Source organism: Chelonoidis abingdonii, chromosome 1 (genome assembly GCF_003597395.2).
Source record: "Chelonoidis abingdonii isolate Lonesome George chromosome 1, CheloAbing_2.0, whole genome shotgun sequence".
Taxonomy (NCBI): Eukaryota; Metazoa; Chordata; order Testudines; family Testudinidae; genus Chelonoidis; species Chelonoidis abingdonii.
In genome coordinates this window covers 156369561-156394301 of record NC_133769.1, presented here as the reverse complement: position 1 = coordinate 156394301, position 24741 = coordinate 156369561, and the positions used below count along the sequence as shown (strand labels likewise).

Below are 24741 nucleotides of genomic sequence, written 5' to 3'. Positions count from 1 at the left end.
TCCAGAGAAGGGATAAAGTAACAGTAAAGCTTCTCCATGCTGCATTGCTGTGTTCCTCTGACCTGATTTCATCTAGGATTTGAGATTGTCCAGCCAGTCTGTGGCCTATTACCATAGCGCAAAGGAGCTCTAGGCATAGGCCACCACCCTGTTGTACAACACAGAACAAAGGATGGGCCCTGCCCGAAAGAGTTTACAACCCGAGTATAAAATGAGATAACAGATGAACTGCTACTACTGATAACTGCCACTTGCGATGATGGTTTTGTGATAAGGGAACCACCAATGACAGGGTAACGTTTGTTCAGCACAGGTATTAAAAGTAGCCTACTACTGCATGAGAATTGAATCCTTGTCCATGCTGGTTAACAAAAGTAATGGAGGAATAAACTATGTCCAGTACTTTCATAGATTCATTTTTGTCAGGGAGGGCAAATGCCAAACAGCTATGAAACATACAATGATCCAAACTAGTAGTTCTCAAAATTTAGCAACCTGAGGACCCCTCTTAATTTTTTTGTGACTCCCTAACTGGCTTCTAATTTTCCCTGGAGTTGCTCAGCTCCCCTCCTCTTCCTGCCCTTTTAAGTGCATCCCCTCCGTGCTCCTCCCCCTCCCTCCGGAAGTGTGCAGGAGACATTAGGGGGGAGAGAGGGAGGGGGAGGATAAAGACCATGAATTCCTTCCTAAGTCACTTAATAGTAGGTCCTCCCTAAGCTTTTCTTGGAGATGCATGTTAAGATGTTCCTGGTACATTCAGCAACTGTGTTCTGCCTCATACATTCAGCAGCAGTTAAAAGGTTAACCTCTCCGTCTGCAAGGAGAATAAACCTCTCTTCAAATATCTACCTTCTGATGCAGCTTGACTTTTAAGGCATGGAGTGAATGAATAGCTTTTCATTTTTCTAAATTCCAGAAATTCATTTCCACCACTAAACAATGTTATGTTTAGCATCCCAGTTAGCATGTTGTTTCTTATTCTTTAAGTAGAAGGGTTTTTTTTATTAAGCTTCAAAAATAAATGTGTATATCAACAAAGGACAGAACAGAAACCATAATATTGTAAGACAATAAATCATACTAATCACAGTCTAATTAACGTTGGGAACAAAGTTTGCTATATGTGAGTTTTGATATATTACACAAGTGGACAGGTCATCCATAACCTCTGGGCTCAATTCAGCAACAAACAGTGCCAGTTACATATTCTGAGGAAGGAGGATGGAAAATGGAGGTACACTGGTAAAGCAGCATGATTCACTGATTTGGATTCAGCCAATGTGCAAAATGAGTAACTTACATGTCAGGGTCAACTTGCAGCCCTCCCAACCAATGCTCTTTTCAAAGAGGAAGGGGATATTTAGTAACACAGGGAACATGGGCACCAAACCCTGCCAATTCCAAGAATCTGCTGGAGATGGAAGCTGCACTCCAGAGGCCACCTGCCTCTCTTCTGTAGGACCTCTTTCCTACCTGGCAGCGTAGCTTCCCTCAGGGCCATTGGCCACCTCAACCATAGGCATGCTATACTTTGCCCTGTGCAGCACAAGAATCAGCACAGTTCCTACGATAAAGATCAACTCTTGCTAGTTGTGCTGACTCTGTTTCTGCTGGTTGTCAAAGGAAGCTACCACACAGAACAGCTGGTCCCAAATCCCCCTCTCCCTAGAGGTAACATTGCCCTCTCATTTTTTAATTACATTTCCAGAAGACCATACTTTGTAAATTTACACTAAAAAAGCCACCTTTCAGAAGCCCATGGAACAGCCAAACCTGGTATAGAGGGCTTTGGTTTCTGTGGGACTTGGATTTTTTTGTTTTGTTTTATTTTGTTTAAGTAGTTCAAAAGAACCTCTCAAAACTCTTAAGTTTGATTAAACTACAATTAGCATAAAGCATCACTGCTTCAGGAAGCAGCTCTGTGCAAAATCAGCAGGCTACAAACCAGAGTTTGAGAACCACAGGGCTGTACAGTCAATAACCCATTTAAGGGCTATATATAAACATTTTCCTAATCAAATATAAACCACTGCCTATTATCTGTGATAAAATAGTTAACTAGCATGACATCTGTTGGTTAATGAAACCTGAGAACAAATCTAAAATTCTCTCAGAAGTATTTTTCTTTACTGCTACACAGGAAAAACATTGATCTTTCTAACTCAAAATTGAATCCATTAAGTCAAAGGCATAAATATTTTAAAGTCTCTTCCATACAAATATGTTCTCAATTTTTTACTTTTATGGTAAACAACCATAGTATTAATTTTACTTGCAGTATATGAAACTTCAAGGAAATCATGACATTTTCAGGCAATTTGACTACATTTAGTGCATTCTTTTAAAAGATAATGGTCCAGGTCAGATTGTATCACCTCCATTTCCTTTCAGTCACCTCAGTTTTGTTAAAATCTGATCCAAATAAAATAATTTAATAAAAACCAAAGTACCAGAACAATTTTATGATATCAAATCCAATACTGTGTAACTGTTTACCAGAGGTTCAGAGATTAAGGTCAGGACTTAAATAGTATATCTTGCTTCTCTGGCCTGCTGTGGTGCAAAAGACAGAGGTCAGTTTCTGCTGAATTTTTTGGAACCCTTGATGAGTAACACATATTCAGAGTGATCCCAACAGCATGAGCAGGTGCATTTGCTACAAAACGTCAACAATGTATCTTTCTCCTACTGCGGATTCCACCTTTATATCTATGGCCCATACCAGTATAATGCATACTTACACTCATTTTCCTATCACTGGGCCACTTCAGAACCCTCCACTAACAGATCTTGCCATTTCCAGAGAGAGCATCAGCTATCCTGTCCTCTCCACACCCTGTGGTGAACCTCTGCATGGACAAGCTCATCCCTTGGGAGACTGGTTGGTGGATGGGGATAGCAGTGCCCATAATTCCTCCACCAACTCTGTGTGAAAAACCACCAGAAGATTAATGCAGCCTGATGCAGAATCCCTGCTGCGGGGATATAGCACTTGAGGGAAATAGACTCCAGGTACAGCAATGACCAAGGAAACTCCGGCAGTATAGCTCCAACTAGAGGGCACAGGGCCCTGAAGCATGTGCAAAAGCATAAGACGTCAGCAGTTGGTACTCCAAATTCTTTGAGTTCTACAGCTGAATTCTATCCCCATCCCATCTTCACTGTTCATCATATTAATCTGTTTTCCTATCCATTCTGTTATCCCCTGTGATGAGTTTTTCTGGTCCATGGAGATGAGGCACATATACTCTAATTCCCTCTCTCTCACCCCCCCCCTCATTAAATACTTCAAAGAAATTTAAGTTTAAAGTGCAGCCCAATCTTTCAGGAATAATTGCTTGAAACCATCACACTACATTTCATCTCTTGTATCAGTGGGGATACATGGTCTAAAACAATGTGTGCCACAGTTAAATTTTTCTTAACTTTATGTTGGAGGAGGAGCACAAATCATTTTTCATTTTTAAACTTTTGAAAAGCAGAAAAATCTATGCAAATTCTGATATTTGTTAAAAAGCCCATTAACCAATAGCCCATTAACGAAAATTCAAGATTCATGAACATCTGTAAAGCTACTCAGCTCTCCCATACTATTTTGTGCTTTTATGAGCTGTCATTTAAAAAACTGTCACCTGTTAAAGATGTCGCTCAGCTGAGGGCAAACACATAGGGAAGGGAGATGGAGGAGGGTGGCAAGTGCCATCCCTTCAAGGAAGATTCCTGGCTGCAAAAGACAATACACAGAGTTGCAGGCTAATCTATATGAGTAAGGACTGAAAAAACCCTTATATTCCTACAATAATAATGATGTAAAAATTTAATATTGTAATGATTATTTCTATTCAGCAAAGAGAACTGTATTTCCACCAAGTCAGATCAGAAAGACCAGAAATCAGCTGTAATGTTGCCATATGAAACCAACTACAGAGCTACTGCTAAAATAGGTTTCCATTTATGAAGCAATTTTACAGCTAGAACACTAAAGTGCTTTTTAAGCACTGTTTCTCCTACCCCTCATTGTTATATACCTATGATTCCTTGTATTTAAAAAAGGCTCTGTTTAAAAATAAAGTTGATTTTCATCTCAATTTTGGTCATTTCTTCTTAAAAACCTTGCTAGCACAAAAAGTTTCTTTTAGTCTATTAAAAAGATTACAAAAAAAATCTAGAATTGACCTATTCCTACCATATTCTGAATAAGGACTAACTAGCAATGAGTCGAAAAATTTGATTTCGTAAGTAGGTGCACAGTTGGTTCATTAAATCTCTGTTCTGTCCTTCAACCCAGTGCATCTCCGCTAATGCATCATCCCCTTCTTTCTTCACATTTATTAAACACTTAAAAAGAAAGTGTCCACTAGTTCCTTTGGGACTTTGTCCTTTTCCCATTGTTAGATTGCCAGCATCCTCTGAAGCATCAGGCTCCTCCTTTGCATCACTGGAGTCTTCACCAGCTAACGTTTCTGCTTGCTTTGCTTCTATGTCCTCCTCGTCCATGAGTTCCTCATTGTTTCCTCCTTTGGTAGGGGAATCTTCCCTTTGCCTATCATTCTTGGCTGAGCTGACATCCTCATCAAGTATCACTGACCCCATTTCGAAGTTTTCAGTCTTGTTTTGTTCACACTCTGGGTTGTCTGTCTCTTTCTGACTGCTCTTCTCCTCTTCCATTGCTTGCAGAATATCTTCAGAAGCTCGAGGAAGTTCTCGTAGCTGCCTTACTCTTTCTCGTTTCTTTCTTCTTAAATGAACCCAAGAGTTTTCAATGGCTGTTAGAAACAGACTAACTTCATCCTTTCCACAGGGAACATACTTATGCTGAACCTATTGTAGAAAACAGCAGAACTTTATAATCACTCTACTTTAAAAAAAGTTTACATTTATGCCTGAAAGCAGCATGTTGTTTTAACAGGTAATGCTTAATACTGTACCTTCAGATCAGTCAGTATTTTTTCGATCCACTTTGTAACCACTGCTATGCCTTCCACAGCATCCCAGCCCATAGCTGAAGCCTTGATGGATAACTCTTTGATTGTTGATGCCAACACTATAAATGTAATTGGCTTCCGGGGCTTTTCTAACTTCCTTCTTTTAGAGGGAGGTGACTGAAAAAAGCAACAAAACAAATGAATTACAAACATCAGAAGTGCGCAACACTAATGGGACGGTTTTAACACCCAGGACACAAAGAGTCTGCATCACACCAATGTCCATACAGTAGAACCCTGTTTATCTGATCCTCCCTTAACTGACTCTCCACATTTACTGAACAACCAGGACTCCAGGGCCAGAAGCTGGTGATCTCTCTTGTGGCGACTAGATAGCACTGAAGCATCACATTTTCCCATTCCTGGGTTTACCCAGTGTTTTGATTATCCGAGCTGGCCCCCGGGGCCAATTAAACCGCATAAATGGGGTTCCACTGTAATACCATGTACATTCACTGTCATGGCCTGTGTATCACTTAAGCCTTCAAGAGGGTTTTACGTAGGACTTAAGAGATGCATATGCTTTGTATTGGACTGCTGCACAGGGGAGACTTTTACCTTAAGATATTAGAAAGAATCAATTATGCTTTCCTTCAGCTGCCATTTGTCAAATTACTATAAGTGTTTCTCTTGGTACTACATCTGAAAGCCATTAACGTTTTGATACTGATCACACACATCTCTCTTATAAAATTAGTTACCACAAACACCTGTGCAAAAAGTATACACATACTGACCCAAAAAGGAGAAGCAGGCTTTGATTTAATATAGATACTTATGTAAGTTGAACTGAAGCTTGTTAATATGAGTATAAGGACCTGGATATTTTCAAATGTTCATAAGGGGGTAATTTTTTGCTGCTAAATTATTATTTAAGCACTGAAGTGAAAGTGGCCTGATTTTCAGGGAACCTGCAGCTCACACTGAAGCCCATCAGAGAGGCCTTGCTGACTTGAGTTCTCGCTAATAGAGAGGTGTGGCAGAATTAGTTTTTTTTGTTTTTTAATACAAATTTGACAGATATTTATTTTTTTAAGCTTTAATTTTTATCCATTTAAATTTTCAAAGGCTTGGGAAATTATGGTGGGGTCAGACAATTATCAGTGACAGACATTGAGACTCTAAACGTTAAAGCTTTATGACCATTAAAAAAAAACAAACTGTCACCAGTGTGAGACTGACAAGATCCTGGAATATTCTGAACAAACTTTATGGAATTAAGTTAAACCCTATTGAATTAGCCTCAATGCCTTTGGGGGTACATTGTGTGTATTCCCATGGAAATACACACAATGTCACAGGAAGGGTAAATAGAAGAACAATAGAGAGTAACTAGGCAAATTCACTCAGGTTGTAACATCCCCAGAGAAGCCACCTCCCTGGAAAGATGCACATATACTACAGTAGAACCTCAGAGTTACGAACACCAGAGTTGTGAACTTACCAGTCAACCACATACCTCATTTGGAATCGGAAGTATGCAATTAAGCAGCAGCGAACAAAGAAAAAATGAAATACAGTACAGTACTGTGTTAAACTACTAAAAAAATGAAGGGGAAGCAGCATTTTTCTTCATACTAAAGTTTCAAAGCTGTATTAAGTCAATGTTCAGCTGTAAACTTTTGAAAGAACCACCATAACGTTTTGTTCAGAGTTGCAAACAACATCCATTCCCGAGGTGTTCATAACTCTGAGGTTCTACTGTAGTAGAAACTGGATTCTTCAAGTCCGACAGAGAAAGAAGGGGTTTCTGGATAAATAGCTTGGTTTTAAACTGGCTCATGGCCTTCTTCCTGATCCAGCAAATGGACAGGAACCCTGGTCCACAGACAGCCCCTATCAGTAGGGTAGGAGTTGGAAGGACTGGGCCTCCTGAGGCCTCATAATACTGGGGACTTGTTCTGAGCTGAAGCTGTGATGAACTTGTAACCACAAGAAATCCCCCTTCGGTAGGGGGTTTGAAGGACTGTTCCTGTCAGAATCCATGCTAGGGTTGGGATTAACTCTGGCAAGCTTATTAGCACGTGTGTGAGTCCTTTTCTTGTTTTTAAGTGTGTTTTTTCTGTAATACTTTTTACCTTAAGAATCAAATAGGCTTGCATAGGAAGTGCTGTACCTTATAACTGTAGCAATTGCACCTGGTAACTGTCTCTTAAGAGAAAGCAAGCAGGATCTTGTCAGGCAACCAGTCTTTGCTGGGGATAACAGTGTAAGCAGGGAACTGTGAAGTCTGGAAATACCCCAGTTAGAAAGGAAAGGGATATGTTTCTCCAACCAGAAGAGGCAAAACCTGGGGAGCTGAAGGCCTGAGTGTGGGTACCCTTGCCCGACCTGAACTATGACAAACATCGCGTGTCAAAATATACAAAATAAATATCCTTAAGTTAAACCAAACTAGTATTTTTTCAAGCAGTATTTTCCTTACTTTACCTATCCATAAATTTTGATCATCAAAATATTTTTTCCATCAGTTTGTGCATGTGCGGTGAAATGAATGTTTATCTATATTTACTGATAAAAATCTAATTCTGCCAAGCCTATCTAAAAGTATGTTTGGGTTTGATACAAACATCACGTGACATGTAACGGATGGACGGGGGTGTGTGTGTGCAGAACAAGCCTCTAACTGGCTATGGTGCAGGTTTGTACTGCCATGCAGGAAATGCAGCTCAGGTAACAATTATGCCCTATACTCTAGGTTGAAGGGGAATTGCTGTGTTGTAGAGGAAATACTTGTTAAAGCCACCCTCAAATAAAGTGTAGATGACCATGAAAAACAAACCAAAACACAGGCACTTACAGGCACTCGGACATCATCGTAGAAACTCCATGCCAGTGCCCACCTCATGGTACGGCCTTGACAGAATTCAGTGTGGGTAACTTTAGGAACCTATGTGAAGGAGAAACTTGGTCAGGCAGCCATTAACTTTCATTTCTAGTGAAGTAAATGTCATTCTGTTTTGCACACGTATTAGTCTAACTTCAGATGTTATAAAATTAAGATTTTGAACCAACAGTGTCAACGTGAAATTTATCACATGAAAGAGCTTTACCAAGAATAAAATAGGCAACTTAAATCCACCTTTAATCCCTAAGAATTAAACTCACTTTAGGCCACCATGGTGTAACAGAATGCGAACAGGGTAGGCTAGGGAGGTCCCACGTTCTAATTCCAGCTGTGCCTCTGACATACTGTACTGTCTTGGGCAAACCGCTTTCCTCTACTTCTACAAAATGGGAATACTGCAATATCCCTACGAGGTAGCTATGGTAGCACCCTCTTCCACCCTCCATCACACAAGGTAGGAGACCCCACCATCTCCTCCCTTGTAGGTGGACTGTAAAAGAACTCAGACTTCCCTGGTGAAGGAGAAGGAATACCTCATGTACACACATATTCCCTTGCATTTAAGGAGATCAGCAAGACAAACTCTCCAGTACTTGTTTCATGCCATGGGAACAGAGAGGCAATAACTCGAGCTTGAGAGAGACAGTGAAATAGCTGGAGGTAGAAAGCATGAGCTCATGGAGGTGAATGATAAGGGTTAGTTTTCTACCAAAAGCATTAAGAACACAGAGGGTTGAATCTGATTCAAGCTTGCATATGAACATAGTGAATTTAAACATAGAATTAAATAAAAACAATTAAAAATAAGAAAGAAAGAGAGGAAAGAAAGAGAGGAAAAAAACCTAGTATTGCATACTCTTCTTCCCTCTTAGATAAGCAGCTCTTCACAGAAGTGGTCTTTTTTTTATTCGCATTCCTGTAACACCTAGAGGCCAACCAGGCCAGGGCAGAGATGCAAGTGACAGTATCTTTCCCAAAAAGTTTACAAAACTAAAGAGACAAAACGTAACAGGTGGATGAAGCATGTGGGCAAGGGAATGAAGGAGACAAGATAAAACAAAAGAGAATAGGCACAATTCTTAGCCAATGAAAAGCAGTAATCACAATTTGCCACTTGTCCAGCCATTATCTGGTTGTACTTTCCTGCAAACATTACAGAAGAGGTGAGTTCTGAAAAGATGAATTCTGATGGATTCTGACTGAGCACATTTCACACAGAAGTGCTTATCAGAGTACAGAACTGGGTTTTGGGGGCTTGCATCACCGATGAAGGTAAGGTGGGTATGAATCTTACTGTAAGATACAAGGTCAGATAGATAGGGCAGAGTTAGGTTGTGAAGGGCTTTGAGAAGTTTGAATCTGATACAGTAGAACAGGGGAAGCCAGAGGAGGAACTAAACACAGGATGACAGTGTGTTGAGCCAACATGATCTTAGCAGCAGCAATCTGAATAGACTTCAAGGAAGTGAGGCTGCAGGCGTCAAGGCCAGAAGAAAAGGAAATTGCAGTAGTCAAGGCGTGAGAAGATTACAGCATGGACAAGAGTTTTACCAGTGTGGGCACAAAGGAGGGGTCAGATTTGGAGATGTGCAGGAAAACACATCATAATTTAGACCAGGGGTTCTTAAACTGGGGGTCGCAACCCTCAGGGTGTCAGAAGGTTATTACTTCAGGATCGTGAGCTGTCAGCCTCCAGCCCAAATATTGCTTCACCTCCAGCATTTATAATAGGGTTAAATATTTTTTAAAAGTGGTTTTGATTTATAAGGGGTCACACTCAGAGGCTTGCTCTGTGAAAGGGGTCACCAATACAAGAGTTTGAGAATCACTGATTTAGACACATCCTGGAAATGTAAAACAAAGAGGGTTGAGTCTAAGATGAAGTCAAGATTACAAGGTTGAGCCACAGAGAGGATGGTCATAGTGTCCATAGTGATACAGAAGCAGAGAGGAAAGGGTTTTGAGGGAAGACCAGGAATTCCATTTTGGTGATGTTAAGCTTCAGCTGATGGCTGGACATCTATAAGGAGATGAACAAAGACAGGCTGAGATTTCAAAATGGAAAGAGTGAGAGAGAGATTTGCCAGTCATCATCACTGTGGTATTCAAAACCATATTTGTGCAAGAGATAATCCATAGAAAAAGGTAAAGAAAAAAGAAAAAAAAAGGGGAGTCAAGGACAGAGCCCAGAGAGGGTAGGATTGTGAGAAGAATAAGATCAACAGTGTCAGATGCAGCCACCAAGTCAAGGATGAGACAATGGAGCACTGGCCCTGAAATCTGACCAGGAAGAGGTCATTAGAGACTTTGGTGAGTGCCATTTCTGTGAAGTGTAGAGGGTGGAAGGCATGAAATTAGACAAATAATGGAGTTATAGGAAAGGAATTAGATATGACTATCTGAAGCACCTCAATTCTTCAGATCACTTATTTTAGTACACTGCATCTTTGCAGTTAGAAGCAGCCTTAACAGCCCATGTATTTTTTAAAAAATTATTTCCAAGTCTTTTAAAGGATTTATTAGCATGTAGTAGAAGTCATGTCTTCCATTTATTTTCCCCCAACATAAACATTTAAATAAAAAAGCATATCCTGGCAGAAGATGCCACTGTGACAATTTCTCCCCCTCCACCTCAATATTCTTCATAGAGATATTGTCATGATGTGATTATGGTATAACTAAATTATATTTTACACAAGATAAGTCACATGAGGTATCATTGAAAAAATTATGATTTACTGAATATGATTATCCTATTTGTATGCTGTATCTTTTTCTTATCTAAAGTTAGGAATATTGACTATACATCTGTACTACAAAAGTGTCTGCACCTGGGGAACACCCACCAGACAAAATGCAATCAGTCTGGCTGGCCAGCTGGGGACAAGTCAATAGACCATTAGGCAGAACAACAGGTCTTTGAATATGCTAATCTCCCACCTTCCTGAGGAGCTTTCCTGGGATGCTACAAACAGCATCTGACCCATGACTGCTTTGACACTGCAGGATCATGTGATCAAATCACCTGCTACTGGACTTCATGATAGAATACCAGTATTTTTTTTTTGGGAGGGTGGGGGGTGAAGAGAAAGAGTGAGGACGATGACACACCACTCTGGGAAACAAAGGGCTCCTGACATATGTAAAACCTATTTAAGTCAGGGGAGGGACACAATCAAGGGTTGTTCTTCACTGAATCCAGCCCAGGATGACAGATGGAAACATCTAAGAAATAAAGAGAGTGGGTGGGAAGAAGAGGACTGAACCCAGGCTGGGAAGGTGTCTGGCCTGTGAAAGAAATACCTGGAATTTTAAGCTGCAAGTATGAGCAGCTTGCCTTCAAGAATCTCTGCAACCTGCCTAAAAGTAATTTCTCACCCTAAATGTTGTGTTTGTAAGCAGTTTTTTAAGTATCTTAAGCTTAGTTTGCATGTTTGTTTCATTTGATAGGTAACCTGCTTTGATCTGTTTGCTAACGCTTATAATCAATTAACATTTATCTTTTGTAGTTAATAAACTTGTTCTTGTGTTCTCTAAAACCAGTCTGTGGAATTCATAACTGGGAGGCAAAACGTTGTGCATATCTTCCTCCACATTAAGGGAGGAAGTGAATTTTATGAGCTTATGCTATACAGTCCTCTGTGCAGTGCAACATGATACAATTTTGGATTTACACTCCAGAGGGGGTATGCACTTGAGTGCTGGCCAGTTCCTTAGCTAAGCCTTCCCAAGCAGAACTGATCTCAGTGTCTGTGTCTTTCTGCAGCTGGATGTGCCCCTACCTGTGTGCGCGCACTGGAAGAGCCTTGAGGGCCTGGCTCAGCAGGACAGTATAAGGGAGCCCAGGCTGGCAGAAAAGGCAAGCTCAGTGATACCCAAGTTTCAAGTGGCACCCCAGGGGGAACCTATTACAACCACCAGAAACATTTTTTGCAGGTGTGAATTCTGCTACCTACTCCTTGCTAGTGGCAGGTAATGCTATACAGCTCACTGTTCAGGAAGATTCTATTGCTGCCTACCTCCCCCATGCCAGCATGTTAAGTGGGGGTAACTCTTCCACTGAATATATACAGCATTACTCAGACTCTCCTGCTTCTAAGGGAACCCACTGAGACAAGGCTGTGGGTGGAAGGAGTAAGACACCTGCTCCTTAAAACACAAGGAGCCAATTCAGTGTTCTGTTAAGTCTAAAGATCATCAAGTAACTTACCAGTGAGGACTCTTAATATATGGACTGTCCTCATACTGAATTAATTAGAGTCAATATATTTGTAGCATACAAATTAACTGAGGAAAAACAGCTCTTGCAAATTCTCAAAAAATCAGTGCTGAAAACTTGGAGAATACAGTGCCTTCTCATACAAGAGGTTGAATCCCTGCTTTAAGTTCAAAACTCTCCTTAACCTCAACTTCGGAGTTGCTACCAGTGCCTCCATAATACAAAAGCACCTTCCAAAGAACTATAGTTCAGTAACTTGTAAGAAAAAGACGGTTACTCCCCTTTGTAACTGTTGTTCTTCGAGATGTGTTGCTCATATCCATTCCAATTAGGTGCGCGCACGCCGCATGCACACTCATTGGAAGATTTTTACCCTAGCAACACTTGGTGGGTCGGCTGGGCGCCCCCTGGAGTGGTGCCGCAATGGCACCGGATATATACCCCTGCCAACCCAGCCACCCCTCAGTTCCTTCTTGCCAGCTACTCCGACAGTGGGGAAGGAGGGCGGGTCTGGAATGGATATGAGCAACACATCAGTTACAAAGTTGAGTCAACTGTCTTTTCTTCTTCGCAGGTGCTTGCCCATATCAATTCCAATTAGGTTGATTTCCAGCCTTACCTATGGTGGGTGAGTAGTCGGAGGTGAGATTGTGCTGATGCAACTTCTGAGCCACAAGGAATGCATGCACTCTGGGACTAGCTTGAATCACAGAGACATCTAAATGTAAGCAAAGGGTGGACCGAAGACCAGGTAGCTGCACGACATATCTCTTGGATAGGTACATGAGCCAGGAAGGCGGCAGACGAAGCCTGAGCCCTGGTAGAATGCGCGGTGAGGTGGCTCGAGGGAGTGCGAGCCAAGTCATAACAAGTATGGCTGCACGCTGTCACCCAAGATGAAATTCTCTGGGATGAGACAGGGAGACCCTTCATTCTGTCCGCCACTGTGACGAAGAGCTGGGGCGTTTCACACAATGGTTTTGTCTGCTCGATATAAAATGCGAGCGCTCTACGGACATCCAGGGAGTGCAACTGTTGCTCCCGTCGTGATGAGTGCAGCTTCGGGAAGAAAACCGGGAAAAAAAAATGTCCTGGTTAACACGAAAGGCGGAAACCACCTTAGGGAGGAATGCCGGGTGTGGTCACAACTGCACCTTGTCCTTGTGAAACACAGTATACAGTGGGTTCACCGTGAGAGCACGAAGCTCGGAAACTCGTCTGGCCGATGTAATAGCTACGAGAAAAGCTGTCTTCCAGGACAGGTATAGCAACAAGCATGTTGCCAACGGCTCAAATGGAGCAGACATAAGTCTGATTAGAACCACGTTGAGGTCCCATGTTGGGGCAGGGCAGCGTACTTGGGGGTATAGGCGTTCTAGGCCCTTGAGAAATCTAGTAACTATAGGGTGCGAGAACACGGAGCGGCCACCCTCCCCTGGGTGGAAGGTAGAGATGGCTGCCAAGTGCACCCTCAGTGAAGATATCGCCAGGCCCTGCTGCTTAAGAGACCAGAGGTAGTCCAAGATGGTAGGGATCGAGACCTCAGTGGGAGTAACATTCTGCGTTCCACACCAGCAGGAGAAACACTTCCACTTGGCCAGATACATTGACTGAATGGAAGGCGTCCTGCTACCCAGGAGTACCTGTTGTACTGAGGCAGAGCAATGCAACTCTGACTGGTTTAGCCACGCAGCAGCCACGCCGTGAGGTGAAAGGCCTGCAGGTATCTGTGGCGAAGACTGCCGTGGTCCTGAGTTATGAGGTCTGGGTGGAGTGGCAGGGTAATTCGGTTGGCTATCGACAGGTCGAGCAGTGTGGTGTAGCAATGTTGCCTGGGCCACGCTGGAGCGATCATGATTAGGTGCCCTCTGTCCCTGCGGAGTTTTAGCAGGACCTTGTGAACCAACGGGAACGGTGGGAAGGCATAGAGCAGCCGGTTCTTCCACAGCATTAGGAATGCATCTGAGATCAATCCCGGTGAAAGACCCTGGAAGGAGCAGAACATCTGGCATTTCCTGTTCACGCGGGAAGCGAACAGGTCTATGTGGGGAAATCCCCACTTCTGGAAAACAGAAATGAACAACATCCGGCTGTATCGACCACTTGTGGCGCAGGAAGGACCTGCTCAGTTGATCCGCCAGAGTGTTCCGAACCCCTGGGAGAAAGGACGCTACCAGGTCTATCGAGTGGGCTATGCAAAAGTCCCATAGTTGGATGGTCTCCTGACAAAGGGGGGGAAAGACTGAGTCCCTCCCTGTTTGTTTATGTAACACATGGCTGTTGAGTTGTCTGTAAACACTGAGACACAACGGCCTTGTAAACGTTGCTGGAACGCCTGGCACGCCAGGCGGACTGCTTTCAGCTCTCGGACATTTATGTGTAGCGCCAGTTCCTGAGATGACCAGAGGCCTTGAGTACGAAGGCGTCCGAGGTGAGCACCCCAGTCGAGAGATGACGCGTCTGTCGTCAGGGTCACTGAGGGTTGGGACGGATGGAATGGCAGCCCTGCACATACCAGGGAGGGAGTCAGCCACCAGTCTAGGGAGCCTAGAGTGCTCGGGGGAATGGTGACTATAGTGGGCGGTATACCGAGTTGAGCCGAGTTTGGAGAGGACAGAGGCGGAGTCTGGTGTATTTGGTCACGAACGTGCAGGCAGCCATGTGACCTAGGAGACTGAGACAAGTGCGAGCCGAGGTCAGGAAATTCCGTAGACCTTAGATGATTGTTGCCATTACCTGAAACCGCAGCTGTGGTAAGTAGGCCTTGGCTAGATTGGAGTCCAGGGTAGCTCCTATGAAGTCTAACCTCTGCGTGGTAACCAGAGTGGATTTCTCCATATTGATCATCAGGCCTAGACGTGTGAATAGGTCCTTGACGATGCCCACGTGCTGGGTGACTTGTGTCTCGGAGGCTCCTCGGATGAGCCAATCGTCCAGATACGGAAAAACATGTATCCAACATCGGCGGAGATATGCGGCGACTACGGCCATGCACTTTGTAAATACTCTTGGGGCTGTAGAAAGGCCAAAAGGGCAGGACCATAAACTGGAAGTGCTGAGGGTCAGCTACAAAGCGAAGGTACATCCTGTGCGGAGGAAAAATGGCGATGTGAAAGTACGCGTCCTTCATATTGAGGGCAGCATACCAGTCTCCAGTATCCAAAGATGGGATAATGGTCCTCAGGGATAGCATGCGGAACTTCATCATAAATTGGTTGAGTCCTCGCAGGTCTAGGATAGGTCTTAGACCTCCCTTTCACTTGGGGATTAGGAAATAACGGGAGTAAAACCCCTTGCCCTTTTCGTCCTTTGGTACCTCCTCTATCGCTCCCATGGCGAGGAGCGTCCGCACCTCTTGCAAGAGGAATTGCTCGTGAGAGGAGTCCCTGAAGAGGGATGGGGTTGGAGGGTGGGGGGATGGGGTTGAAACAAATTGGAGGTGGTATCCATATTCCGCCATGCGTAGGACCCAGAGATCTGAGGTTAACTGGGACCACGCCGGGAGGAAGTAGGAGACACGGTTGGAGAAGGGAGGAAGAGGATCCTGGCCTGTAACTGGTACACCGTCCTCGGGTGCACCTTCAAAAGTTGGACTTTGGTCCCGCTGGTGGTTTCGAGGGACCTTGGTTTTGGCCCCTTGGGCGTAGATGCCAGTCGGGACCCCAACCTCGTCCACGCCGCCTGCCAAAGTCTTCTCTGTGTCTAGACACAAAGTACGGGTGGTGAGGCTGGGGACAGAAAGGCCTGGTTGGGTCACCAGCGTCTGCATGCCTAGAGAACACATTATGACCCTATTGTCCTTCAGGCTTTGCAGTCTAGGGTCAATCTTTTCCGAGAAAAGACCTTTACCATCAAACGGCAAGTCCCGGATGGTATACTGCAGCTCCGGTGGGAGGTTGGAAACTTGCAGCCATGAGATGCGTCTCATGGCAACACCCGAGGCCAGAGTCCTGGCTGCTGAGTTGGCTGCATCTAGTGAGGCCTGGAGGGAAGTTCTGGCCACCTTTTTCCCTTCCTCCAAGAAGGCAGCGAACTCTTGGCGGGAGTCTTGAGGGAGTAGCTCCGTAAACCTACCCACTTCTGCCCAGGTGTTGTAATTATAGCGGCCGAGCAGGGCTTGTTGATTTGCCACCCAGAGCTGTAGGGCACCTGCCGAGTACACTTTGCAGCCGAGCAGGTCCATTCGCTTAGCCTCTTTCAACTTCAGGGCTGGTACCTGTTGGCCATGGGGCTCCCTCTCATTAACGGACTGAACGACTAATGAGCAGGGAGGAGGATGGACATACAAATACTCGTACCCCCGGAGGGTACCATGTATTTACGCTCGACTCCCCTGGCCGCAGGAGGGAGAGAGGCTGGAGATTGCCATATAGTGTCGGCATTGGCTTGGATGGTCCGAATAAATGGTAGGGCCACTCTGGTGGGGGTATCCTCCAACAGAATGCTCACTACCGGGTCCTCTACCTCTGGGACCTCCTCCACCTGGAGGTTCATATTGAGTGCTACCCTCCTGAGGAGGTCCCAGGTTGATTGGAGGAGGATGTTCCTGCAACCGCCTCATCTGGAGAAGAGGAAGAGGAGATGCTGGGGACGAGCGGGTCCTGTGCAGCCTCTTGCTCCTGGGCAACCTCCTGCTCCAGTGGGACCGGGGAGACTGGTGGGTGGACTAGTGCTTCCTCCGCAGCCGGAGAGGGATGGCTAGCTGTTGCATCTGGCACTCGGTGCTCTGATGGGGCAGAGCGAGACCCAACTACTGGAGCACCTTGGGCCTGATGGTACGCCCAAGGTGTCCAGAAGGACCACTGATGTGGGCCTTGGTCCTGGGTCTGGGCCTCTTGAAAGACTCTAGTGGGCACATCAGAATTGCGGTCCTGAGCATAAGAGCTGTCTGCGTGGGACGACACTGAAATGTGTCTGGATGGCCTTGGAGGAGCGGAGAAGCCCTGGGCAGAGTTCCTGTCTCTAGCGGACCTTGCTCTACTCGGCACCGGAGACCGGTACCAGGAGGCATACCAGTACCGGGAACAAGATTGGGACCTGCGACCGGAGCGGTGCCGGGAGGTCAACTGAGATCTCGAGGCTCAACATCGGGAGCGGCTATGGGAGTCATGGTGCTGGGAGCTGGAATGATGCCGAGAGTAGGGGGCCGGCGAACGGGATACCGACCGGTGCCACGAGTGCGACCAGTACAGAGGAGGAGAACAGTGCCAGGACTGCGAGTGGCGTCGGGAGCGGGAGCACTGTTGGGACCTAGAACGTCTGCAAGACTGTGATCGTGAACGGTGCCAGTCCGCTGTGTCAACAGAAGGTGGTCTTATCAAAGCAGGCTTGCCTATAGACTGTATTACCCGCACAGGCGGTGCCGGGGGTAGAGGCAGTGTCGACTGTCGTGGCAATCAGATCCCTCGCCTTTGAGAATGTCTCTGGCGTGGACGGGATAAGTAAGCTCTACTGCGGCTCGTGCCGGAGAGCTAACAGGTGCCGGACTCGATGGCCCCTGTGGGACCGGAATCGACGGCTCCGACAAAGTCGGCACCGCAGCGGCTGTCGGCACCGGGCGATCCAACTTAGACAAGCTCTCTGGCTGCGGTGCAGGCAGCACAGAAGCAGCAGGAGTCTTAGTCTTTCTCGACCTCAGAGAGAGGGAACGGTGTGGAGCCGACTTCAGTGCCGGCGACGGCCAGTGCCGAGAGGCCTTGGCAGTACCGGCGCGGTCCGGTGCCAAGGAGGCGCTTCTGCCCGCCAATTGACCAGCGCTCGGTGCCAAACGCAGACAGGCAATAGCCGCCTCCATGAGGAGCTGTTTAAGTCTAAAGTCCCGCTCCTTTTATGTTCGTGGCTTGAAAGCCTTGCAAATATGACACTTAGCTGTCAGGTGCGATTCCCCGAGACACTTCAGACAGGAGTCGTGTGGATCTCCTGTCAGCATCAGTTTGCGACAGGCCGAGCACGGTTTGAAACCCGGTGAACCGGGCATGGGCCCCGGCACAGGGTGCAGGGAAGGGGCTAATCCCCGAACCTCTCTGAACTGTATCATAACTATGCTATAAACAGATCAACTAAGTATAGCTATATAAAAAGTTTACAACTATCTACACAATAACAAACGAGAGAACTACGAGCTAGGGAAGTGGAGGTCAGCTAAGCCGCGCTCCACTGTTCCAACGACCGACACGGGCGGTAAGAAGGAACTGAGGGGTGGCTGGGTCGGCAGGGGTATATATCCGGTGCCATAACGGCGCCACTCCAGGGGGCGCCCAGCCGACCCACCGAGTGTTGCTAGGGTAAAAAGTCTTCCGATGAACGTGCACGCAGCGCGCACACACCTAATTGGAATTGATATGAGCAAGCACTCGAAGAAGCAGCTTTCTTTTTAAGGGACAAAAACAGGCAAGAAATGCACAGTATCAGGAAGCAGTATATGCAACCCTAGTGTATTTGGAGACAAACTTACCCCCTGGATTCGAAGTTCTTCTTTTAGTGGAGCTAAACTGCATTTCTTTCCCAGCATGCAGCTATACCACCTGTGGACAACATTTTACATTTAATGTTTTAGAAACAGTTCAACTGAAAATGGCAACTAACTGCAAAGGGTTCACATCAGAGGTCTGCAAGCATCACAGGAGGGGAAATGCTCTCCAGTTAAACATAGTGACAAACCCATATCAGCAGTATGATTTGAGAAAGGGGATAAACTAAGAGACCAAGGAAAGAAATCTTTGGGAAAGAAATCCAAGTGGATTTTTTCAATATTAGATCTTGGGTAAAATTCTAGAAAGTTTCTAAGCAACTCTAACGGTCCCATTTTCAAAAATAAAGTGCTTTGGAAAATAGTACCTTTTACAATAATTTGTTTCAAACTTTCAATTTTAACTTTCCAAGGAATGAAGAGAGAAGATGACACTAGCAAAATAAGAGCTTGTGCCTGAAAAAAACAGACCCACTCCCTGGTATCTCTGCTTATGAGAAATGTAGATACATTAATTCTCCCAGTTTCCAGCTCTCTAAATCCATAACTCACCAGTGGGCAAACAGAAGGATGAGAGCAGAGATTACCCTGCTTCTGGAAGCTCACCATCTCCTTTGGGTCCAGGTCTTTCAGATTCTTCCAAAGGCAAAAGTCTGTATTCTTCAGCAGAATTTCCCAAAATTCCTTTACGGGCACTTCCACAAAAATTTTTAGATGAGTGTTGGGGCTCAGTGGAATAGTTTTTAAGTATACTGTTAAAACTTTGTACCCAGAGAGTTTTCAGTTACTGAAATGCAGTATTCTCTACATATTTTAAGCAGCTTCTTTGAGAGATAAAAATGCTTTAAACTGATCATGGGTACAAGTATGAGAGATAAATAAAACCAATTTTCATGTGGCATTATGAAGAATCTAATAAAACCAGAATTCAATTAAAAATAAGATTTTTTTTTTTTTAATAAGGCCAAAAGACACCACTAGTCTGACCTCCTGCATAATAGGCCAGAGAATTTCGTCAATTAATTCTTGCATTAAGCCCAGTAACTTCTGATTGAACTACAGCACATCTGCAAATCAAGGCTGGATAGTTTTCTCAAGACTTCAAAATGCAGAAGTATCTACCACAATCCTTGGTAGGTTATTCCACTGGTTCATTACCCTGTTGAGAAACATGAAGTGGAAAAAACATGCACATTTTAAAGATTTAACTTCCAGTCACTGAATCATGTTATGCCTTTATCTCCAAGAGGTGGAATATTCTATTTGTAAAAAAGAAAATATCAAGATCTTCCTTTGCCCAGCACAGGGGTAGGCAACCTATGGCACACGTGCCAAAGGCAGCATGCAAGCTGATTTTCAGTGGCACTCACACTGCCTGGATCCTGGCCACTGGTCCCGGGGGCTCCGCTGCTGGCCTGGGATACTGGCTGCCGGCCCCCCTGCCAGTCGGGCTTCCATCTGCCGGCCCCAGGTCCTGGTCACTGGGCCGGGGGGGGGGGGGGCTTTGCTGCTGGCCCAGGGTCCCGGACACCAGCCTGGGGCTCTGCAGCCGCCCCCAGCTGTGGCCCACTGGCTCCAGACAGTGAGAGGGACAGACAGGGGCAAGAGGGGGTACCGCTCAGCACCCCCACCTTAAAAATTGTTCCAGCTTCACTGTGCTGGGGTATTTTTAAGTCCTCATTTGCTGCTTACATCACTATCATGCCATGTTGAACAGCGCACTGTGTTTGACGTTGAGATTAGAATGTACATGCAAGAACAGGAATCAGAATTTTCTGACAGATTTCAAGATTTCCAGCAATTTGGCCCAATGCTTTCTTATCTAATTAAACCTGAAAAGTTCACCAAAAGCAACTTGGATTTGTCCATATTTCAGTGGATGGGTGTTGAAGATTTCAGTTAAAAGCTCATTCAGTTAAAAAGTTCAGAATTGTGGGTATCAAAGTTTGGAGATCTGTGAAGTGCACTTGAAGCTACTGAGAGAGATCATGGGGCCTCTATTCTGACCGGCTGGACGTTCCTGCCAATGACATTTAACTGTTTGAAGAAAATTGTGTTTGCAATGCTTTCAGCATTTGGATCCACATACCTGTGTGAACAGGTATTTTCACACATGAAATCTGTCCTCCGCCCCTCTCGGAGCAGGTTAACAACTGATGCACGCAGACTTCTGAGTGAGCTTAAAGATTCCAAATACATGCCAGACAGTGGAAAACTCAGCAAGGGCAAGGATCACAGTAAACTAACAATAGTTTAATTATATATTATAGACTTCTAGAAAGAGACCTTCTAAAAACATTAAAATGTATTACTGGCATGTGAAACCTTAAATCGGAGTGAATAAATGAAGACTCGGCACAGCACTTCTGAAAGGCTGCCGACCTCTGGGCCAGCAAGTCTCAGTTCCTATGTAAAGGGTAGCTCAATATTCTGGCCATTTGCTTGAGTTGTTTCTAGTGAAGTAAGACTGGAACATAGCATTAAGTCAGTTTTTCTGCAGTGACAAACTCCCCAGAGCAACTTCTTATATTAAATAGCAGCAAGAAGTTGGATGATTCTTCCAGATTTTGGAAACACAAGGCATAAAAGATAGATGCCTTCATCTAATTAGGCCAATAGATGTACACTGGTCCTCCAACTCCAGCTCTTTGGTACCAGAGGCCACCCAAACAATAGCTGTTAAATCTTTGTTTTCTCTTACTAAAGTGATCTTTCTTGTGGCATTCATCTCTACAAGAGGGATCAGTGAGCATAATGCCTTGAAAATCCAGCAATCATCTGTTTCCTGACAATATGGTACTACAACAACCTTCTCAGCTAAACCATGACACCTTCATATCACCTGTCACAAGCACTCTCATTCTAAAAAGTTGGCACTGCCTAGCTGGCCATAGCGCCATTAAAATTGCTCCTGGATAAGTCAAAGTCTCTCAGGAATTCGGATGTTTTCTTAATTTCTTCTGATGACAAAAACAAATGTTTCTTTGGAAGTCTTTAGATCTAGCTCCTATTGGTCTAAGTTACGTTTGAATCTTAAGAGTGAAAGTGTTATCAGCCTTCCAGTAAGAGTACATTCTACAAGATCTACTCCCACTTCTTGGACAGTAAAAACAGAGCATCTTATGAAGAGGTCTGCAAAAATGCAAACTGAAAAAGAATGGAGAGTTGCCCAAAGTACTACAAAATGAATATATTTTAATATAGCCAAACAAGCAATAAAGACTGTGGAGTATACTTTCAGGACTGTATCCTGGAAAGCAGGTATTCTAGAAAAAGGTAGTTAGCTGCCTGACCATGAGCTCCCAGTGCATTATTCTGGCTATAAGAGCTAATTCGATCCCCAGGTATTTAAATGGGAATATCAGATTGGAGAAGGAAGGCATTTATTACCTCTGTATATAGCACTGATGAAGTCACTAGAATACTATGCCCAGTTCTGCTGTCTACATTTGAAAAGGAAGTTAAAAAAAAAATGGAGAGTTCAGAGAACTACAAGAATATTTATGGTCTGGAAAAATGCCTTACTCTGAGAAACTAAAGGACCTCCATCTATTTAGCTTGTTAAAGAGAAGGTCTAGCAGTGACTATCATGTGCCTACACAAAGAGGAGATGTGATCTTAAAGGACTCTAACCAAGAAGACACAGGTGTGACATGATCCAATGGCTGGAAGTTTAAAATCAGCATTATTCAAACTGGAAAAAAAAATAGATGCAAGTTTTTATATTGTGAGGGTGATAAATCATTGGACAGACTACCACAGGATGTGAAATCCTCCTTCCCACGGTGTCCTGAAATCAAGACCGGGTCTCTTTTTAAAAGATATTCTACTTCAGGGGTTGGCAACCTTCCAGAAGTGGTGTGCCAAGTCTTCATTTATTCACTCTAATTTAAGGTTTCGCGTGCCGGTAATACATTTTAACATTTTTAGGTCTCTTTCTATAAGTCTATAATATACAACTAAACTATTGTATGTAAAGTAAGTAAGGTTTTTAAAATGTTTAAGAAGCTTTATTTAAAATTAAATTAAAATGCAGAATCCCCCAGACTGGTGGCCAGGACCCGGGCAGTGTGAGTGCCACTGAAAATCAGCTCGAGTGCCACCTTCGGCACTCGTGCCATAGGTTGCCTACCCCTGTTCTACTTCAACTCCAAGTTGCAGGACTAGATGCAAGAATCATTGAGTGAACTTCCTTGGCCTGTGTTATGCAGGAAGTCAGACCAGATCGTCATAATAGTTCCTTCTGCCTTTAAAAAAAACAAAAACCCTATGAATCTGAAGGGGAGAACAGCTGTCCTCTCCTCCAATTTTATGTAAAAACTGTGTTACTTGGACATCCAAAAGGTTACAAAAGAGCTAGTGGACTTCTTGACTTATGGTTGTTTAAAGAAGAAAGATGATTTTGTCACATAAATTGGATTTTCATCCAAAACAAGAATGTCCTCAGTTAAGTCCCTTCCATGTGATTCCCACAGCAGGGAGGGGGGGAGGAAGGAAGTTTCCTTTATAACGCCAGTCCTTACCGCAATCTTTTTTTAAGCTGCAGACTATCGTGGATAATTCTTTTGACAAATTCTAGTTCTCCTCCTTCAGCCATGATCTCTGTGATCCCTCCAGTGTTCACAGAGCTGGGTGGGGGCCGTCGAGGATTTCGAGAATTTACTCCCTGGACAGGAAAGAAAGTGTTTGAGGTTTAAATCATTAATGAACAGTTTCCTTCCTTAAATACTGCTGTCTCCCTCACACTCTGCCACGTAGTAACACTATCAACATTGCACCCCATCCCTATACGGGGAAATGCTAACAACATATTTTTAAACTTAACAATGTAATGGTTATTACTCCCCGTCTCTATCCATCTATTGTATCTGGTTTTATACTTAGATTATAAGCTCTTTGGGGCAGAAATCATCTTTTTGTTCTGTGTTTGTAGGAAACTCAGCACAATGGAGTCCCAGTCCACAACCTGAGCTCCTAGGTGGTACGATAATACAGATAATTGAGCCAAATCTATAGTCTCGACTACAGAAAAGAGTTAGCAATATATTGATGCTATATGAGAGTGACATTAAACATCTGGTTCCAAAGCACTGTAGGACATGGTCATGTCAGAAAGTTACAACCCAATGTTTAAATGTAAAATTATTTAGCTACCACCACCACTTCCCCTGTATTTCTAAAAGCTGAAGTTGTCATTATGGAGATCAAGATTCTAAGTTTCTCACTGGGTCTAGAGTCAGGGCATGTCTCTACTGGAATACTAAATAGGCACCGCTGCAATTGATGGATCGGTGTCAATTTAGTGGGCCTGGGGAAGACGCAGTGACCTGACAGGAGCACTCCCATTAACTTTAGTACTCCACTTCCCTGAGAGGCAGAAGGTAAGTGGGGAGCTGGGGGAAGAACGACACACGCTCTCCCACCAGTATAACATGGTGTAGACACAGCATTAGGTCAACGTAAGCTACGTCGCTCGGGGTAATTTCTTCACCCCCCTGAGCAGCATAACTCATATCAACTTAAGTGACAGTGCAGACCAGGCCTCAGACTGGTACCGCAATAGCGAAGACAAACGCTATGACATTGACATACTAGCATCACTGAGACCCACTAGCACCCCTGTTCTATCACTATGGGAGGCACACAAGCACTAGGTCCATGGTGACTGCCTACTCTGTGCTAATTCTAGTGGAGAGAGACCATCTGAATACAACTAATGGAAGAATGCCACAGGTCAATTCCTACTTCAGAATTTTTAAAAAAATTAAAAAAACCCTCATTTAAGTTAATCTTTTACAAATTGCGACCTGGGTGGGTTTTGCAATGTTTTTTTAAAAAATCATCAAAAATATATAAGTTTATGAAATGACAGTTTATAAAACCCAGAGACACAAGGTTTTTCACAGTGAGCCTTCAAACACTTTAATCTTTTGAGGTATCATTACCCTCCTACGTGTTAAAAAGAGCAAAAGCAAGTACAACAGTCAATCTATCTAATCAACATACTGTACCTTGGCTTCCAACTGGTTGGCAAAAAAGGGAGGGTTGCACATGCAAAAATCATAAATGATTTCAGATTCCTCTTTTAGGGCATCCATTAGAAGAGTCTTCTGTGGTACTTTAACCACTAGCAGAAAAAGAGGATGTTTATTGGTAAGGAATTAAAATTAACTCTAGTATTACATAAGTATTTTTAACACTTCCTTTAGGATATAATTAA

General features: G+C 44.1%; 1 protein-coding gene across 1 annotated transcript in view; it reads right to left on the bottom strand.

Annotated features, from left to right (window-relative positions):
* Positions 1 to 971: 971 nt before the first annotated feature.
* The window catches only part of METTL16 (methyltransferase 16, RNA N6-adenosine), a 34929-nt gene continuing 11159 nt past the window's right edge, over positions 972 to 24741 (bottom strand). The window contains exons 4-9 of the mRNA XM_032773592.2: positions 24533 to 24648; positions 23045 to 23187; positions 18507 to 18576; positions 7786 to 7875; positions 4929 to 5102; positions 972 to 4821 (exon numbers count right to left, since the gene is read on the bottom strand). Coding sequence (XP_032629483.1) covers positions 4204 to 4821; positions 4929 to 5102; positions 7786 to 7875; positions 18507 to 18576; positions 23045 to 23187; positions 24533 to 24648 — 1211 coding nt within the window. The 3' untranslated portion in view covers positions 972 to 4203. The remainder of the gene's footprint in view (positions 4822 to 4928; positions 5103 to 7785; positions 7876 to 18506; positions 18577 to 23044; positions 23188 to 24532; positions 24649 to 24741) is intronic.